The sequence below is a fragment of the Phyllostomus discolor genome, chromosome 14 (assembly GCF_004126475.2).
Source record: "Phyllostomus discolor isolate MPI-MPIP mPhyDis1 chromosome 14, mPhyDis1.pri.v3, whole genome shotgun sequence".
In the NCBI taxonomy this organism is placed as follows: domain Eukaryota; kingdom Metazoa; phylum Chordata; class Mammalia; order Chiroptera; family Phyllostomidae; genus Phyllostomus; species Phyllostomus discolor.
In genome coordinates, this window is record NC_040916.2 from 45,544,918 (window position 1) to 45,564,460 (window position 19,543).

At 45.3% G+C, this 19,543-nt stretch overlaps 2 protein-coding genes across 2 annotated transcripts; both read right to left on the reverse strand.

The window, feature by feature from the left end:
- Window positions 1-5,555: 5,555 nt before the first annotated feature.
- PRR9 (proline rich 9) lies at window positions 5,556-6,667 on the reverse strand. The gene has a single exon (XM_028502486.2). It carries the CDS (start codon window positions 6,665-6,667, stop codon window positions 6,275-6,277), a length of 393 nt encoding a protein of 130 aa, XP_028358287.1. The 3' UTR covers window positions 5,556-6,274.
- Window positions 6,668-16,375: 9,708 nt separating this feature from the next.
- Window positions 16,376-19,042, reverse strand: LELP1 (late cornified envelope like proline rich 1). The gene is made up of 2 exons (XM_028502484.1): window positions 18,938-19,042; window positions 16,376-17,762 (listed from the first exon to the last, which is right to left on the reverse strand). Exon 2 carries the CDS (start codon window positions 17,739-17,741, stop codon window positions 17,460-17,462), a length of 282 nt encoding a protein of 93 aa, XP_028358285.1. The 5' UTR covers window positions 17,742-17,762; window positions 18,938-19,042; the 3' UTR covers window positions 16,376-17,459.
- Window positions 19,043-19,543: the final 501 nt, after the last annotated feature.

Below are 19,543 nucleotides of genomic sequence, written 5' to 3' on the forward strand. Positions count from 1 at the left end.
TAACTAAAAGCAAGTCATGGCGGGTAGTCATGTCCTGGGCCAGTATCTTCCTTGAAAAAGGTCAATTTTTACTTTAACATTGCCTGTCTATTGTCTTTTTGCATCTATGATAAAACTAGTCCAAACTTCCTATAATGTTGGCTAATCATTTGGCTTCTTGTATACTTTCAGTGATAGTGAGCTCACTACTGAATGAGCAACCCTTTCTACTGCTGGGCATTTTATTCCTGATATGAGAAGAAGTCTGCCTTCCTATACCCAGAACTCATTGATCCACGCTCTTCCCTCTGGGATCATGTTAGAAAGGTCTGAAGTGAGACATCATGTGCCCCCTAAGTCTTTCAGTCACAGCTCCCATGGCAAAGTGCCTGGAGGCCTCCTTCCATTGCTCACACCATTTGACTGGACTAAAAGCTGGTCAGAGTCCACCTTCAAATGCAGTGTCCAGACTCCAGTGGCTCCTGACCTTCAGAGTTCTTTTGCAGTGCTGATCTTTGTGCTCACACCACCCTGATCCCCGTGTGGCTGGCTCCTTCCCATCATTAATATTTCTCCTCAGCTGTCACTGCTCAGATAGGCTTTTCCAGACTACTTGACTAAAGTGCTCCTCTCCCCACCAGACATTGTCATCACCCTGCTTTATTTTTCACATTTACTCATTTATGCATTTGCTTAGTTGCACTCGTTTGTCTACTCTGTACTTTTAAGCTATGGAAGGCAGGCACTCTATGTATTTAGTTTACCACTCTATCTCCAGTGCTTGAAATTGTGCTTGGAACATATTCAAGGCTCTCAGTAAATTTTTAAAAGGAAAGACTAGAAGTGGTGGAGTCTAGATCTGAATCCCAGCAGTTTGACTCCTGAATCTGCATCCTGAATCACCATCAATGCTCCCCTACCTCCAATACTTATTTAACTCTGTCTTGCATGTTAAGCCTTCCTCCCAATCTCTGTGTCAGCACCTAGCATCCGCAGGGCCCCAGTAAGTGCAACCATTTCTGACTCAGGCCAGGCTGGGTGTGGCCCACAGAAGGCGCAGTGCCTCTGTGGCCAGTAGATGGTGCTATTGGGAAGAGAAAAGGGGTCCCCAGGGCTTTTAGAGGAGGGAAGGTGGGTTTTGAGACTGGTTGGGGTGTGGGGGAGATGGGGAACTTGAGGTTAGATGGCCCTGCCAGCCCCGCTCACTTCTTCTTCCAGTCATCTCCAGGTGGGAGACAGGTGTCTGTAGGAGAGAAGGAAGAGCAGGGGTGAGTGAGTCCAGACCTGTTGCCTATCAGCCTAGGTGTTCTGAGGCTAATTATGGTGTGGAGATAGAGTTGGGGGACATGGAGATATCTTCTACTATATTTTTTTGGTCCAGAACCTCTCAGTTCATGCTTATATGGGGTTAGCCTTGGCATTTGCCTATTGATCTACTGACCCCCACCCAACACACACACACACACACACAGAATGGGGCTGTGGAGGGGAGCAGGCAATGGGCACTAAGCCCTCTGAGCTCATAGTTTTCCAAAAAGTTCTCCCTCTTCCATGTTTGGGCTACAGATTTCTTCAGCATGAGAGTCTCACCTGCTTTCCCTCTGTGCTCCTACAACACCAAGCATCATGTCTGTACATGCAGGTACTCAATAAGAATGACCAACTCATCTTTGGTTTGCCTGGGACTATCCCAATTTTAGCATCAAAAGTCAGTTCTGCATCTTGGAAACTCCCTTAGTCTCAGGGAAACCGGGATGGTTGCTTGCCTTCTCAATAAAAGAAACCTCTGCCTCAGAGGGCATGCAGGTTGGGCAATTCTGAGAGTGTCTAAGACTTACTGCAGTTAGCCCAGTGAAGACAGGCAAAGAACCCAGCAAGGAATGAGGGTTGCCATCTGGGGCTCTCATGCTGACAGGACAGGTAATTCACACACAAGGCAACGACAAGGGTGCTGTAGACTCCTAGTGACCAGTGCAGCATTTCGGAGCCCAAGCTGAAGTGCTGCAAAGGTCTTCCTGTATTCATAGGAAAAGGGCTTGACATCACAGAAAGCTTCCCAGAGAAGGTGAGTTTGAAACCCATGGGTTGGCAGACACAAGCAGGGGAAGAATCCTGGGTTGGAGACAGGCAGGTGGAAAGGAGGCTATGCTAGGTTGTCAGTTGTCCATACACATGGAACAGATAAACCACTCTGGTCTGGGAGAGAAGGGAGGCCCAGAAGGCAAAGGCACAAGGAACAAAGAAGAAAAAGGTGTGCTCATTCTGGACTGGGAAGTCTGGGTTTGGAAGACATGAGGAATTGCTGTAAGATGCCATTCAGAGTTGAATGAAGTGTTTGGGCCTAAAAAACATATTAAAACTCTCATATTTGGGTAGCCACTGCCCATGACTTCCCTGTTCTTCTCTTTTCCTTTAACCTCAAGCTGTGGTCTATACTCTGCTGGTCCCCTAAAGTTTGGATCTCCCAGGAATGTTCTAGAGGGTAGAGTATTGTACTCTGTCTCCTGACCTCAGGGTCAGGTCTACTGAATCTCCCTGGCCCATTAGGGTCCTCTGCCCGTGGGTCCCAATTCTGCCCAGGAGACCTAGATGAGTGAGCTGAGTCTCAGTGATGGAGAGGTTGGAAGGGAGTTTAGAGCTCACACTGTCTTTAGCCCCCTAGTTACATACCTCTAGTTCATGGGAACATAACATGTCCAAAGGCAGCTCCTATCACCAGCAAACAGATTTTATCATAAGAAAGTTCCTAAATTGAACCCAAATTCATAACTTCTGTCCATTGGTTCCAACCAACTCTGTCCTTTGGAACCTCACAGAAATCCAATCTCCCTCACAAAAGCACTTGAAATACCTAAGACAGCTATCCTGCTGCCTTGAGTATTTCTTCTCCTGACTAGGTGGATTTCAACAGTTTCTAATATGAAAGTCTTCAGGTCACAATTCTACCACAGACTCCCACCCACCAGGTCTCTAGAGCTCCCACCCACCAGGTCTCTACACACAGCGCCTTGTGTGTAGTGGGTTCTCCTGAATCTACTGAGTGAATGGGTGAATTCACCACCCTCCTGAGAACTCCTGTCAGTTTGCATCTTTTCCTCTTGGCACATGGAGTTCAGAAGTCCATTCTTGTCACATATTAAGTTAACTGTGTCAACACTGAAATCGAATCAAGTTAGAGAAAAATTAAATGTTTATTGTGCATATAAAAAAAAACCCAGTTCACAAAACTGGAAGACTTCAAGCTGAAAGTGACTGGAAGCTCAGAAAGTGAGGGTTATAGTTTGGTTTAATAAAGCATGACAAGAAGTACATTCATCTCTGCCATGACTGGCTACCAGAAGCCTACATTTCTTTTCAGGTAGCACTGCTACATAAGCTTTGTTTGTAGCTGATTGGCCAGGAGCTATGAAGTCGTGCTGAACCAAGGAAATCTTATTTCACTTACAGTGAAAGCCAACATTTTGGGGAAATCAGGATAGTTTTAAGTTTCAGTTATGTGGCTATGGGTGTTTGGTCTAGGGGTATATTCAAACTATGGCTTCCATTTTTGTTGTTTTCTTTAACAGTTGTCAAGCAGAACTTCTAAATTCTGGTATTCTTTTTGGCAGTGGCATTCCCCTGCTTTCTAAAAGGCTTCAGCAGATACACACACCTGGGGGAATCTGGCTGCTGAGTACTTGGTCCTAGCTGTCACCTTAGCTAAGTCTGTGTCATTAGGGCCCTGGTCCCTGCAGCAGCAGTGAGGGCAGGGCTGGGTCAGAGCTGTGCGAGCACGAGGAAGGTGTGGCAGTTCCCAGGACAGAGCTTGAAGAAGGCCTGCTGGCTCCTTGATGTCTGTTTACCTATCTGTAATCTGCAGGTTTGTCTCCTTTCCATCTGCTGAGGCCTCCCCTCTAATCATGGGCTGTCGCTTCTCTGATATGGCTGAAAACCATGCTTGCCAGCCCCACGCTTCCTCTTGACATCTGAGTGTCTGACTTCGGACTTCAATCTGTGCACGTCTTTAGGTTGGAGAGCAAAGACATTTCTTGCACTTGAGCCAAGAGAGAGACATGTCCGTGAGCTTCCCTCAGCCAGGTCAGAAGCTGCATTGCTAGGAAAGATCTCTGGGGTTTCTCTGCAGGCTGGTGCCCTGGGGTGCAGCTGGCTCATGCCAAAGTGGGAAGATTCCAACCAGGCAGGGAGGCAAGAGAACTATGCTTTAGGCCCCTGGGGATGTTAGAGGACCTGAGATATACAGGAGATTTTGGAAAGGTTTGGCGTGGCCTGTGGAAAGAAACTCTTTATTTCTGTGCATGAACACTGATTGCCTGGCTCATCTCTGTCTCTCCAGCACATGGAACAGCTCCTGGCACTTGGTAGGTGACCAATGAGCCCTTGTGAGGTGGTGAATGAATGAATGAGAAGAAGATAGGTTCTGGAAATCTTTTCTCTGTGTCATGGACACTTCCTCATGCAAGTTAGAGCTCTGTGCTGGAGTACAGAGGGACTCCAGTTAGAATTCTGACTTCACCACTTACTGGCTTTGTGAGGCCAGACAAGTTCCTTAAAGGGGCAATATATCAGCTGCCTGAGGCTGCTTTCAGGGTTCCCTCCGAAAGTGCACAGAGCTGGGGGGCTGGTACTTGCCACCTGCATACTCAGGTGAGTGCCCCAGGGCTCTGTGGTTCCACCTGAAATCTGCCCCCAAGTCATCCTCTGGTTCTCTCTCTTGCTTCATAAAATCTTTAAGAGAGACTGAGGAAGTTCTAGTGCCTGGTGGCCCTCAGATTAGCCATACAGCTCTTCACCAGGGCACACCCCAATGGGCTGAGTAGGAAGGGGGACCCAGGGGAACAAATGGGAGCCCCTTTACCCCTCAGGAGGCTGGCTCTTGACATAAACCTTCAGGCCTAATGCACAGCTGAGGAAGCCACTGTTGTTTCTTTCCTGTAAGTCTTGTTCCTCTCTGGCCGTTTCTCATAACCCCAGAACCACCACTTTGTGCTTCCTCTGCAGTGGAGGGGCAACGGGGTAGAGGGAGGTGAACCAGGCTGCCTGGCTTTTCTGAAATCTGGTCAGATGGCAGGCAAACAATTTTGGTTCCTTAGTCTATGCTCATCTTAGAGGTACTTCTGACAGGGATGCTATGTTTAGAGGTGTCATGGATTGAATGGGGACCCACTCTTCTATATACTCCCCTCTGCCCCATTTTGGCCCTTTCCTCTGGAAAGTAAGGATCAGAAAAAAAATGTGCTGTATTGGAAAGTATCCTGGACCTGAACTTTTGAGAGTATGCAGGTCCCAGGTCCTGCTGGATTTTCTCACTGTAAAGTGTGTGCATAAGTGAGCCTCTAGGTTGTAGGTGGTGGTGGTGGTGGGGTGGTCCAGGTGCTCCTAAAGGGGGCCTCTTTCAGCATTGCTGTGAGGTATGCTTTTTATTCCTACTCCAGATTATCCCCCCAAAAAAGGGGGTGGGTGGAAAAGGGAGAACATATCATCACAAGGACAGCAGGTGTTTGGGTGGTGGGGAGGAAGGAGCAAAGAGCACATGAGTCAGATATCAGCTTAGGATCAGCTTTATTCTGTATTTCACCTTCACCAGGGAGAAGAAGGCAAAGCAACTGGAGACCAGACCAGCCTCCATCACAAGATGCACACCATACCAGTAAAGAATGTATGTGATGGGAAAATGAGGGCTCAAAGCAGACCAGCCATGAAGCACAAAGATTAACCAGAACCCCAAATGCCCCATCTTGTCTTTCCTTATTGGCTGTTTGATTTCAATCATTTAAATACATTTGTTTTAGTTTTAAGCACAATCAGCATTACAACATCCAATTATTTGCTGTCCTTTTTTAGAATGCAGAGAAAAAATTACCCAATTTTTGATTTTGTAATGCCACCAAGCCTCTTCACACCCTGGATGATGGTGGTCAAGTACAGAGTCCACCAAATTCAGTTTGTTTTGAGGCTCCAGTGAGAGGCTGACACTCTGAAAAATGAATGCAGGCATCCTTGGCTGTTACACACTCAGGGCTGGGTGAATTTGTGCCCCAATGGAGCTGAACTAGGCTTCTGAACTCTTCTACTAAACTACTGAAAAAACCCCCCAAACTGATTCACCGAGGTTGATGAAATACAGAGAGAACTGTCCTCAGAGACACAGACCAGGTCCTGGAATACCAAGAAAGCCAGGAGGCAAGAACAGGTACACACAGAGGTACCCACAGGAGAAGGTCACCATAGCACAGGCTGGGGTTGGGTCTTCATCCATTGGCCATCTTCTTGATTCTAGATGGCATTATGAAAGCAGCTACTTCCCTTTGCCAGGGGGTAAGCACTTCTCCTGGGCTTTCTGTGGGCAAACCTCCACACATTTTGTCTCGAGTGTATCCTGGCATGGCTCCACACACTGAGGTGGGCATTGGTCTTGGCATGAAGGTAGGCATGGATCTTGGCATTGCTGTGGGCAGTTTTCTAGGTTTAACTCTTGGCACTGAGGAAGACACACCTCCTGAGCTTGCACTGGGCACTTTTCTTGGCATGGGGGGAGGCACACCTCCTCAGCCTTTGCCTGGCACTGCTCTTGGGTCTTTTGAAGACATGGAGGAGGTACACATGGCTGCTTGCACTGCTGCTCATTAAAGGACATCTTAGGGCAATTTGCAGAACCTAGAACAAATGCAGAAATGGAAATTTTTTGCATTAATAGTACCAGGCTGGGGACTGATGGATGAAGGATTAACAGAAGGGAATAGGGAATGAGTTATTGTTAACCACAAAACCCCATTTTTCTGCTGTTTTTTATCCTGTTCTCTTTTCTGTCTCTACTTCAGCTCCCTTTGATGCCCATCTTCTAGGTAGGAATATTCTCTTTGCTCTTGTCTGGATATCCATAGCCCTTTCCTACCCTAAATCCCTGTCTTACCACAAGTCTTCCCCCCCTCTTCTATTTGACTGATCTTTTTTGCAAATCAGGTACAAGAGACTAGATAGAATACACAAGGTGGTTTGATAGGCTCAAGAAATGGCAAAGCACTTCGAAAATCCATAGAAAGCACTGACCAGTAGAGGAAGAGAACAGTAGTCTCCCAGAGACAGAACAGCTAGAGACAGAGGGCACAGGTACCCCCACTTACCTGATTTTCAGCAAGACTCAAAGAATGTGGATTGCAGAGTCCAGCCAGGTAGGGACTTTTATATAGTGCTTGGTCCAGCCTTCCACAGGAATGACTGGCCACGTGAGCTGAGATCCTAATTATGGAGTTACCATAATGAGCTTCTTCTGAACCTCCCCATAGTTTGAGTCACTGCTTGGGATGCCTGTTAATCAGCCTCCATTTTGGCCTCTGGGTCCTCAGCAGACCTCAGCAGGGAGGGGCTCCTCTCAGATCTCTCATTAGAAGCAGCACCAAAAGAATGTTCATAAAACGTTATCTCAGTCTGTTAAACTAGGATTGGGTTCATTGTCTGCCCAATGAACTGGTTCAGAATGTGGTGAGTGATAAGATCCAGCTTGCTCATCTCGTCTTCACTAATGGGAAGACTTTATGCCTAAGGCCTGGGGTCCGTCTGGGTCAAGGGCACTTATGGCCTCTTTCAGAATGACTATGTCTTCACTGAACCTGGAAAGTCATACTCCCAGACCCAAGGAAGATAGATTATCCTGTGGTTCCAGGCTTACAAAGGACCCACAGCCTCCTGGAGAGAGTGATTTTCTTGCACAGAGGTCTTGAGGGAAATTGGAGTCCTTTGCTACTCCTGGGTTGTGAAGTAAGGTGGAGGAGAAGAGAGAGGAGGGAGCAGGCAGGTAATCTTCATCTCAACCTTGATTTATGATATTTCTAAAAGTGGAGTTGCAGAGTTTTTATAGTAACCAAGAAAACAGGATGGAACAAGGTTGGGCTGTCTCCTTGCTTTCTGGAAAAACTTTTCTTGGAACTCAGGTCAATAAAAGCCAGGGAGATGAAAGGAAAAGTTTCAAAGCAAACACACCCAGTTTTCTCTACTGCTAAGTTTCTGCTTGGGCTGTCACTTCTATTTGTTTGCCCTCCCTCTTTGTGCCTGTTGACATTTTAAGCATTTGTCAAGGTTCTACTCAATTCTACAACCTTCCAACAGTTTGTTCTGGTTACTCTAAACCAGAAATGACACCTCCTCTTTCTGAACTCTTGTAGTATCTCTTTTCTGTGTTATTTATATGACATTTACTATTGTTATTAGGAATTCTAGTTATTTATGTACAAGATCTTATTACTACCCTGGGTTGTAAGTTCTGAGAGGGTGGAAGCTGTGCCATAGATATAGAGAATAGAAGACAAATGATTATTGATGGAATAACTGCATTAATTAAGGAATGAGGAAGGTGACTGCAGGAGACAACTGGGAGTATAGCAGGATTTCATGTAACAGAAAATGGGAAATGATTCATTATGAAATAAGTCCTTAGACCACAAAGTGGTGGCCTTGAGCTTGTCTGCTACAGTTGACCAAATTTCAGGGACTTTAAAGATGACTATGGACTCCTTAACTTGAGGAGGTATGTTAGGTCATTTCCTAAGAGAGGTATTTGACTACAATCAGAAATTGCTTCAAAGTTGTATATAGTTTTGGGACACTTGATCTCTAAAAAGTTTTTAAAAGGTGAGTTGAAGGAGACCAGGTGACCTTTGGTCCTTTAGGACTGGTGCATGGAGAGTTGATATAGCACCAATGTGAGTCCTCCCTGTCCTGGTAAGAAACAGGTGCCTGGGTGGGGAGAGGTCAGAGGTTGACCCAGGGGAGACCCGCTGACGCTTCTATGAGGGACATGATTTTCTGGAGGCTGCAGTAGGAGTGGGCTTGTATGGTATGAAAGAGAAATTTGGAAGACCCACCCACAGGTGAACCTGAAGAGACAAAATTATTTGGATCTGGAAACAGGTGTAGAATGCAGGATTCTCCTCCTTTTCCTTCTCCTCCTCTTTTTTTTTTTTTAAATCTCCTCCTTCCTCTTCATCTCTTCCATTTTTTTTCCTGTGAAATGCTGCATATGAGAAAAGCCAATCTTCCAGAGTCCTAGAAAGCAAGACATTCTACATCACTAGGTTTATTTACTTACTATTTCAATCATTCATGGCCCTGCTTTCAAGGGGTTTACAGTCTCATTGAAAAGATAGGCAGAGGTAAGCCCTCACACCCTAGATCAAGGCCCCCTCATTAGCCTCAGGTGGAAAGTTAGCTTGCAGGAGATGTCTGGGCTGTGTTTTACTGGACAGTAGAAATTACTTAGGCAAGGAGGGTGGGCAAGGGTATCCTACCCCTCTTTCCTGGGTTGAGAGGAGAGGAATCTGAGGCTGATTCAGGAAAGGGGTGGGTGAGAGATTGAAAAAGGAGACCTGATTGGTTGAGATTTTTAGTTTCTGAAGAGATGAATGAGATGACATTGCTCATGCCACATGCATTTCAGTGTCTTTGGTTGAACCTAAGGAGGAAAAGACCAAATAAGGATGTGCAGAATGATGGAGACAGTAGGTCATGTTCTCATGGAGGAGGGTGAACAGAGTTAGAAGATCTCAGAGTTCAACTGTTCACAGAGAACTCTGCCTTACGTTGAGCTGATTACACTGGAGTGGGCCCAGTGTAATCACAAAACTCCTTCAACATGGAAAGGGGCACAGAAGAGTCAGTGTCAGGTTCATGTGATATGAGAAAGCCTTGACAAGCCATTGCTGGTTCTGAGCATGGAAGAACACAAACCAGATATGTACATGATTTCTAGAAGATGGAAAAGGCAAGGAAACAGATTTTTCCCTTGAACTTCCAGAAATAAATACAGTTCTGTTGATATTTTGATTTTATCCCTGAGAGACCTATGTCAGACTTCTGACTTCCATAACTATAAGACAATTAATTTCTATTGCTTTAAGTCATTAAAGTTGTGGTGCTTTGTTACTGCAGCAATAGAACATTAATACACTTCCAATGTCTAAAGAGCTTGGAAACTTTGGAGGAAGGGTCATAGAAAGTAAAACCCCAGATTAGTGCTCTTTCATTTAAGTATATACTTCCTTATCATGTCAGCTCCTTAGTCAAAGACTAGTCTTTGATAACACAAGGAAAATGAACTAGATTCAGGATCCCACTGACCTATTTACACATAGAGTATGTGTAATATTGGATAAGTTTATTAGTCTCTCAGAGCCTCAACTTCCTCTTGTTGAGAAGGAATAACACTATTTCACAGATTTCTTGTGAGGAATAAATTAGAGAACATATATGCACCAACACTTAGGGTCATCAATCTACTTATAGAATGTAGCATAGCTGAACCTGTTCAGGACTCACCACATTTGTGAAGCCTTCCTGATTTCCTCCAGTTCTTCTTGTTCCATCTTCTTTACTCTATCCTCCCTACTGCCCACCAGCACTCAGTCTCTGACTTAAACTTTTCTACTCACTGTGATGTAGTGTACAATATACTGCACAGAAGCCCAGGAGACCTGGCTCTATCCCTAAAAAGATGTGTGACCTCAGGTAAGTCCCTGACCCTCTCTGGCCTTATTTTAATCATTTTTTAAGATAGAAAAGTTTGACTAGGAAACAGTTGGGTCCATTACAGCTTTGACATTCTATGATACCATATATATGATCATGAATGATTAGCCAGGGTATCTATATAACATTGTAAGTGTGTAGATGGCATGTGTGGGGAGCTCTTCCTCTTTTATTAGGTTATAATCCACCCACCAGAAGACACATCTTCTGTCTTCTGTGTGGGGTGGTGGCCCAGCAGAGTGGCGGAATGACCTTAGGTGACCTAAGTTTTCCTAGGTACAGAGTGGGAGTACAGAGGTGACCCCTCAAAAATCAACCATAGTGGCCCAGTATCTGGGGCTGTGGCTTGGGCAGTATCTGGGGCTGTGGCTTGGACAGCTATGGGGAGATTGTCTCACCCCACATCTTAAGGTAAGGTAACAAAATAATTTCTCTAACCATCCCCAGCCCTCCAGGAAGATTGGGGCTAATCTGATTTAATTTCACCTGAGAGTTAAGATTTTAGATTTCTGCAACTGTCATTATTGGGAGCCAAGGTGTAATTACATAGGGTCAGTAGAAGAGAGTCAGCTCTGTTCAGGACATTGCTCCCCCTCCAATTCCCATCAAATAACTATCACCTTTGTTCAGATCATAAAAGTTCCCAGACTCCTCTGATTCACTCGGCTGGCCATGTCTGCATATTATAGGGCAAGGGCTCTGATAGAGCCGAATGGTGCAGAATGTGGTTCATCTCGTTTCTTGGGCAGCAGGTACCTCTGGAGAGCTTTCTGAGCTTGTGGATTCCTGGGGGAGAGTCCACCCCTCCTCTCACTTTGCTTCCTCCGGTGTCACCTACAGAAGGAGTCTGAGTCAGAGGTTGTGGGAGGGGCTGTGGATCATAGGCCACTGGACCCGGAGAAGACATGAGAGGCCACCTGATTCTACCTCTTTGTTTTAGCCCAGCATGTGCTTTAAACAAGAGGCACAAAATCATGTATTGACTGCATTTTTTAAGATGAGTAAAGTGAGGTGCAAAAGTGCTAAGGGCCTTGTTTGAGGTCACAAGGTGAACTCATGTCTAGACAATGCAATGATCTATATAAAAACATTTAGGAGCTTTCGTTTTAAATTGATTTTTGAGATGAGGGAGAGAGAGAGAAAGAATGGAGGGGAGAGAGAGAAAGAGAAAGGAAAAGAGAAAGAGAAAGAGAAAGAGAAAGAGAAAGAGAAAGAGAGAGAGATTGAGATTTGTTCCACTTATTTATGCACTTACTGGTTGATTCTTCCATATGCTCTGACCAGGGATCCAACCTGCAACCTTGGTGTATTGGGACAATACTCCAACCAACCCAGCTACCCTGCCAGGACCTTAGGAGCTTCTCTATAAACTTCAAGGAAGTAACAAAGATGCAGACTAGTTAGTGGTTTTTTTTTTTAACAGTTTTGGGGTGATGAGGGAATATACATATGTACATGACTTCACTTTCAGGTGGGGTCATGGTCCCCAGGCTAAAGACCACTGACAGAGAATGAGGCCAAATGATGTTCCCAAATTGTTTAGGTTTGATGTTGGTCTTTAATCCTTTCCCCTACTGAGTTTGGTGCTGGCTCTTCTTGGCCTTAATCAAAGTTAAATCCTAGACTCATCCAACAACCAACTAATTGTGACTTTGGTTAAGTTGTTTCTCTCTCTGGAGATTAGTTTCTCCACCTAACCACTGAGGACTATTAAATGCCACTTCCAGCTCTCATATTCATTGATGCAAAAGTTCCCTTGTCTCCTACTGTGATTTGTGCTCTGTCTGGGCCCAGCCTGGGAGTGAGGTGGAGGGGATGGCCCTTAAATTTACTTGCCTTCAAAGATGTTTGCCCTCCTTCCCTACAACTTCCTCTTTCTCCCTGAAACCCACAGCCTCACATGACAGATGGCAAGAAGCTCTCATTACAGTGGGTGATGGGTGATAACTCCAAGTGTTGGCTTGGTTCTTGAGTGCTTTTGTATCTTGGCTTCCTAAGTTCAGTTTCCCATGCCAGGGGGTTTCATCTCACTTTATCACTCCTCTCCAAACCTTGGTGAGACTTTTCTTCTCATCCTTCAAGTGGAGAAACTGAGACCCCTTCTCCCACTGAGAAGAAACAACTTCCTGGCTGCACAGTTGGGAGGGCAGAGCTTGCTTTGCATCTATCTTTGTCATGACAAGTGCTCTCTCTTTACTGTGCTGCCTTTTGAGGTCTTGTTGCCTAAGGCCATGGGAGGGCAGGGAAGATCTGAGTCTTGTTGCCTAAGGAGAAAGTGACCAAGGCCAGGAATGCCTTTCTTTCAGCCCCCAGCCACCCACACTCAGCTTGTTTCCCCTCTTCCCACCTCCAAATTCTGGGAATGACACCATGTAGTGAGCGTAAGGATCATGGTGGGTGGGGCTCTTGGCAAAGTGCATCCAAAGCCTCTGAGCATTTTACTCATTTACTATTATTGAATGTCCACTACATTAGGCAGGCATTTGTTCTCAAACAGCTTATAGTCTAGTGTATCCAGATGACCAGAATATGGCATGGTAAGCATTATAGGAGAGAAAGACTTAGAGGCTCTGAAACCACAAAAAATCTAGCCAGCCTGCAGGTGGATGGTGGGAGAAGCTTCTTGAAGCAGGTGATTGCTGCACTGGGTTCAGAGATGAGGTCTTGCCCAATTACATCATTAAAGAATAATTCAGTGGAAAAAGGAAGGATGATAGAGGAAAAACAAGTATAAAGCCACAAAGGCCAGAAACTCTCTGTTGTGTGCCAGGAAATGCAGTTAGCTATTGTGCTGCAAAGTTCTAGAAGGAGCTAGAGAAGTGGTGAGATAAAGCTACATGAGGAGGTAGGGGTCAGATCCTGAAAATTTTGCATGACAGATTAAATCTCTTGAGCTGTTCTTTAGGCAGATAAGAGCCTATTAAGCATTTTAAGCAAGAGGGTGAAGTGTTTAAATTTTTTAGCAAGACTGCCTTGGCTGGCTTTTGTTGGAAGGAGGACCAGAGGGAAATGAGCTTGGGGCTTCAGAAGCCAGTTCAGAGACTCAGACTAGCATAGGTAAGAGATGATGGGGCATTTCTGGTGGAAAAAGCCATGAGCTCTCAGTCTGAACAGAATTTCCTTTGAGCCTGAGAGAAAACACAGAGCTCTGGATGTGAGGCGTCTGAGGTTCCATGCACCTGGGAGACAGGTGGAGCTGCAAATAATTAGTATGCATTTTACAATCAGCTTGTGTCTTAAGAATCTTGGTGATTGACTTACTGTATTATCAACCTGTTTATTTGCTAAGCATCAATAGCTGTGACATAGAAGCAGTTTTGCCTTGTCGCTGTCGATAAAGCCTTCCAGGATGGGCTCCTGTCTCTGGCTGAAATGTTGGCTATGTGGAAGCAGGACAGGAAAATAGGAAGCATTGGTTACTGGTTACTTCCTGCCATCTCCCCAGTTGTCACTGGCTTGTGGAGGTGGGGAATGCATGGAAATGATCTCTACAGTTCCTAGGTGCCTAACACGTCCCTGTGGTTCTGGACAACCTTTTCATAGCGCTGGCCTACCTCACAGCAGTCACCTAGCTGGCTTGGTTTGGGAGAACTTAGAAGTCCTTTTGCAAAGTGTATGCTGCCCTATTCTCGATGCAAGGAAGTCTGTGGTAGAGCCTTCTCTCTTTGCCATCCTAATGGACCCCCAGAACTGCTTTTCCATGAAAGGGGAGGACTTGGTTCTACCCCATCACATGACCTGTGAGCCATCAAGCCCCTGGCACTGCACAGATTCTCAGGTTGCTGCCTCTTCAGGCGCTGCTTATTTATTTATACAACCCTCTTCTACTTGGGGCAGGACCTGGTGACAGCCGCTGGGGCTGGGAGTAATGATGGCATTCTTTAGGGAGGTGGCACACTCATCACATTCTAGCCATCATCCCCAGAACTGCCTTTGATCCAGCTTTTGGCTGGGAAAGTAGCCATTAAGAGATGTCTATCTTTTGTTTCATTTACATGAGAGAAAAAATAAATTGGCAAATGGATGGTTTCACGTTCTCAGAGCTGGCTGCCACCCAGTCTAAGTCCCGAGTCCTCAGAGCCACCTGGGAGGGCACCAGCCCCTGCTAGACACTGCCATGGAGCCACTGGGAGGCCTGGGAGAGAATGAGATCCTGCAGCTCCCAGGAGGGCACCCAAGGTGGGGGCACCTTCTACATGGTGTGTTCTGCATGGTATGTTCAGGTGTAGGAAGACATTATTCCCCCCTCGTTTTTTGTTCATCGAGCAAGTCAAAAGACTTTGGGGGTCTCTGAAGTATTCATGGCTATATTATTTTTTTCTATTACAAACTAACTAAAAACTTAATAATGAAAATCCAGAGACTAGTGACAAATAAACACATTCTACTGGTTACCTGCAACTCTATTGTCCCAAAATAACTAGAATGTTGAAAAATTCCCTTCTATTATTATTATAATTATTATTTATAGAAGTTTTTGGTTAAACATAGTTGCTTTATGCTATACATTGAATTGGAGCCTTACTTTCTTCCCCTTTAATACATTTTAATCATCACAGTACGTTCTATCAAGTAACAGGTCTGAATATATTTAGTCAAATCCCTTAGATATTTAACTTGTTTCTAAATCACACTGTGGTAATCAGCTTTATATACTCCCATCCCCATTTTAGAATTATTTTTTCTTATATAGCTTTTAAGACATGGAACAATTGGGCCAAAATGTGAATTGCTTTATGCTTTCCATTCTTACTTCCATATTCCTCAAGTTCTTTTCTGAAAGGATTTTTTGTCTATTTACACTCTCACCAACACTGGCATACTTTTTAGCACTGGGACTCTGAGATTTGTTATTTAAAAGTGATCATTAAATAGATGAAAAAGGATGTCACATTATTGTTTTATTTCTTTCCTCCCTCTTTCCTTCCCTTTTTTTGAAAGATAATAAGGGTGGAAGAATTTTCAACCTGTTATCAACAGTTGACCGCAGGCCCCCTAATGCCCCGAACTAGGCTCCCAGAGGTTCCCAGTGTCCAGGAGGCACCTCTTTGCAAGGCCCTGGAGTGTGGGCGTCAGGCTCCTGCCATTCCTGCCAGGGGACCAAGACCCCAAGATCTCCTCATGTCAAAGGAAGTAACTAGCAGTTCTCACATCTGGAAAATGCGGGGATTGCGCACACCCTAAAGGCATTGTCAGCTCTTTTGTCTTAAATGTCTGCTTCTGCAATGACCTTGGTCTGATGGGGGTCACAGGTGTGTTTTCTTGGGCATATTTTGGACTCTCTGCACCCTTCGTTGTCCTGAACCATCTTCTAGACTCAGAAGGATGGAAAGCTGTTTAAGTGCCATGATTGCACATAAAGCCACTGCAGATTTGGCCACTCATTACCTCTTACTTTGACAACAGAGAATCCCAAACCTATTTCCACTTGAATGTTGTGGACCGTACAGTGTGGGAAAGCACTTATCCTCTGGATCACGGGGGTGGGCTCCTTCTAGCCATCAGTTTTGTTTCCTGGAAATAATAAGAGCATCTCATGCCCAATCCATCAACAAACTGGGTCTGCACCTGGCCAAGAACCTTACACGTGGGTGGGGCCCTCGGGGAGGAGGAGACTTACCCTGGAAAGGAGTGGAGACTGACAGAGATGAGGGAGATTGAAATCGTGGCAGTGAATTTAAGCTCCCAAAGTCCTGGTTTCTATAGTTTTATCTTTAATTCTATGCTCTCCTCTTCATCCTGATATCCTTTCCAGCCATTTGAAATGATAGATTCCCTTTGGTGAATTAAGCTGTTTGGTGTGTACTCTCTTTAGCTACCTGTCAACAATCCCACTAACATATCAATGGGGAGTATTTTTCCTGTTCATTCCTAATTGAGGTCCTTCCAGATTTATCTTTTTATTTATTTTTTTATACTTAAGTTTTTCTTTTGAAATTTTACAGATTAACAAAATGTTGCAAAAATAGAGATCCCACTTCCCCATTCACTGGAGCTCTCTCAATGGTAAGACATTACATAAATGTAGCTCAGTGTTAAAGCCAGCCAACTGACATTAGTGTAATCTACAGCTCCTTTTTCATTTTTTAAAAGAATGCCTAGTCATGCTTACAGGTGTAAGTTAGAACCTAACTGTTGCACTCTGGGGCTTGCAGCCTGATGAGGAAGATTGGTACAGGGCAATTAATTTCAGGTGTGGTGTGTCACACCTGGGCAGGTGCAGTGTGCTCCCCTCACCAAAAACTTGCTATGTCCCAGTAAGCCAGTCACTTGACCTTTAACTCCTTCAGCCACACAAGAACACTGTAACAGCAGCACAATTAGCAACATCACTCTTTGAACAGAAAGAAGGAAACTAAGGCTCAGAGAAATTAAGCAACTTGCTTAAGGTCCCAAAGTAGTTAGGGAGCAGAGCTGGAATTTAACCCCACACAGCCTGTCTTCAAAGCTGTGCACAAGCATTAGGTGATGGGACTAAAAGCAAATGGTAGGGTTCTTTTCCTGAGCCTTTCTGCACCTTTCCTAACATCCCACTCCTCTTACCCCCTCACACCCTCTTCCTCCCTCATGCCCACTTGGGTCCCCGGGGTTAGCCACTTTCCCAGCCATATCTGTGGCTCTCTTAGGCTGTGCTCTTACGGGGTGGGGGGTGTTCCCTGGGTGCACCCCTCAGAAGACTCCACATCTCTCTATGCAGCAGGTGGGGTCAGAGGATACACTGTCTTCAAAGGTTGTTGATCGTGGAGGGCTGGGGTCCTAGCCTCACTCCCCAGGGATCGCTACTTGATGGTTTAGTCCTGGAAAACAACAGATAAACCAAAAACTGCCCCCAAAACAGGAGAAGCAAGTCTTGCACAGCAGAGGAACATTTACTTGTCAGTTCATGGCTTCAGTTCTCAGCCCCAAGATGGTGAACGTGTGGAGATGATGGAGATGTGGGGCTGGGTGGCGCCCTTGGTGCCTCACTCCGGGGGTGGGCATTTGGGAGGACAGGGCTTGACACAGTGCTTGGGAGGGCATGGCGGAGGGCACGGAGGGCATGGCCGGGGGCACGGTGGGGGGCACGGAGGGCACTTCGGTGGTGGTGGGCACTTTTCCCTTGGGCACTTTTCGGAGCACCGTTGCAGCAGCTTCTTTAAACAGCTAGGCTGGCATTTGGTCTCACACTTTTGTTCACATTTGGGGTCACAGTTCTTGGGCTCAGTCTTGGGATCACTAGGTTTATTTTTATCATCACTCGACATTCTTTCTTGATTTTCTGGGCCCTGCAAAGAAATATGCGACAGGTTGTATGTGGGAGACCACAATGCAAAGTGGCAGGGGCCAGTATAGGCTCCCCACACCTCCTGCCCATCCTTGTTCTCAAGAAAGCTTTCCCAGGATGTGTGTAGGCTCTAGACCAAATTCTCAACTTAGGGCTGTCCTCTTGTTTTTTTAGTGGGTTGGTGACCACATTTTTTGACCTCTCCATTCTTACTCTGCTTTTTCACTTTTGTCCCCATTTCACAGCCCCTAGCAGGAGTTCTTAACCTAGGGTCCTGGGAACCACCCCACAACCAAAATAACTGTGTTTAACCATGTATTTATGAATATGCTTGCTGTCTTCTGTAACTTTGTACATTTTATGTAATTAATTAAAAAACATTCTGAAGAGTACATAAATTTGATCAGAGTGCTAAAGGCATTCATGGCACAACAAAGGTTCTAAAAGACTCCCTTAAGCCCACCTCCCCATCCTTCTGGAGGTAGAATGACAGGGTATATTGGTGGGCTTAGGAAACCGGGCATGTCTTTAATCCTGTGTCTAGCCTAAGTCCTCAAAACCTTGAGAATTGATTTTTTCACTGAAGGCCTGGGGCAGAAGTATAGTTTCACCCCTACCGTGGCTGGGATCCCCTGAACCTCCCTTGAAACTCCTCCCCATAGTGGTTAGGGTAGGAGAGGAAATCAAGAGAGGATGTGATGAACTGGAAAATTCTAATTTCTCTGAAAATATAAATGTTAGTGCCACAAAATATGATTGTAAGGAGGGATTCTTTTTCACTCTATTGAGTTTTGCCTTGAGCTGGGTCTTCCTCTATGGGCATTTTGACTACTAAATATGATGGAGCCTTTCAGTTTCTGACAAGACTTGCAAATTGGATCTAATTGGCACACCTTGATTTATTTTAACAGTATAAATGAAAGTTTATCTAATTTAGTCTTAAAATCAGTATTGCTCTCTGAGGATAAAAGCCATTAAATTGAACTCTAAAATTGTTAAGAATTTCTCATTCAAGTGATGTGTATCCTTATTCTTGCTACTGTAAGTGAGAGGAAACTTGCCCCTGACTGAACATTGGGGCTATCTCATCCTTGTTCAATGCCTGGGGTGCTGTAGGTCACTCCCAGAAAAGGAGAGGTAAACGAGGGGGCATTTCCATTTGTAAATGCAACTCACCCCTTTGTGTTGGTATTGGACTTGACAAGTAGTCGAGTGAGGTAGATGGTATGGCTGTGCTCGGGAAGGTGGATTTTCCCTCTGGTTCCTCTGCCCAGCAATGAGAAAGCCAGCGGTGGGGGGAAGGGGAGCCCCACTTGTGACCTCATCACTGCATCATCAAGTAGTGATTGTTGTGTGACTCCAGAGCCTTCAACTCAAGTCAAGCCCTTGAACAGTAGAATGGATTGTGATTAATCACCCTCTTTGCTGTCCTGTCCTTTCCCTGGGTCCCTCAAAATTTGTGCTGGTGAAACCAGGCTACAGTAAAGACCACTGAACCCTAAGGACAGGAAGGCTTCTTGTTGCTGGCAGCAGAAAAGCTCCATTTACAAGTGGTCTCTCTTGCTCCCCCAGCCTTCTCAATTTTGGCTCCTTTGAACTTGCCCCTTCCCCCTCTTTCTAGGACAGCCTCTCCAGATTGATCACAGCCATTTTGACTCTCCTTTCCTCATTATTGTTCTCATATGAGATTCTGAAGCCTCTTTTCACCACCCCATATGCCCTGGACCAAGTCCAAAGGTGATTTTAGCTCTTTTCCTCAATGTCTCTGCCTATAATTCACTG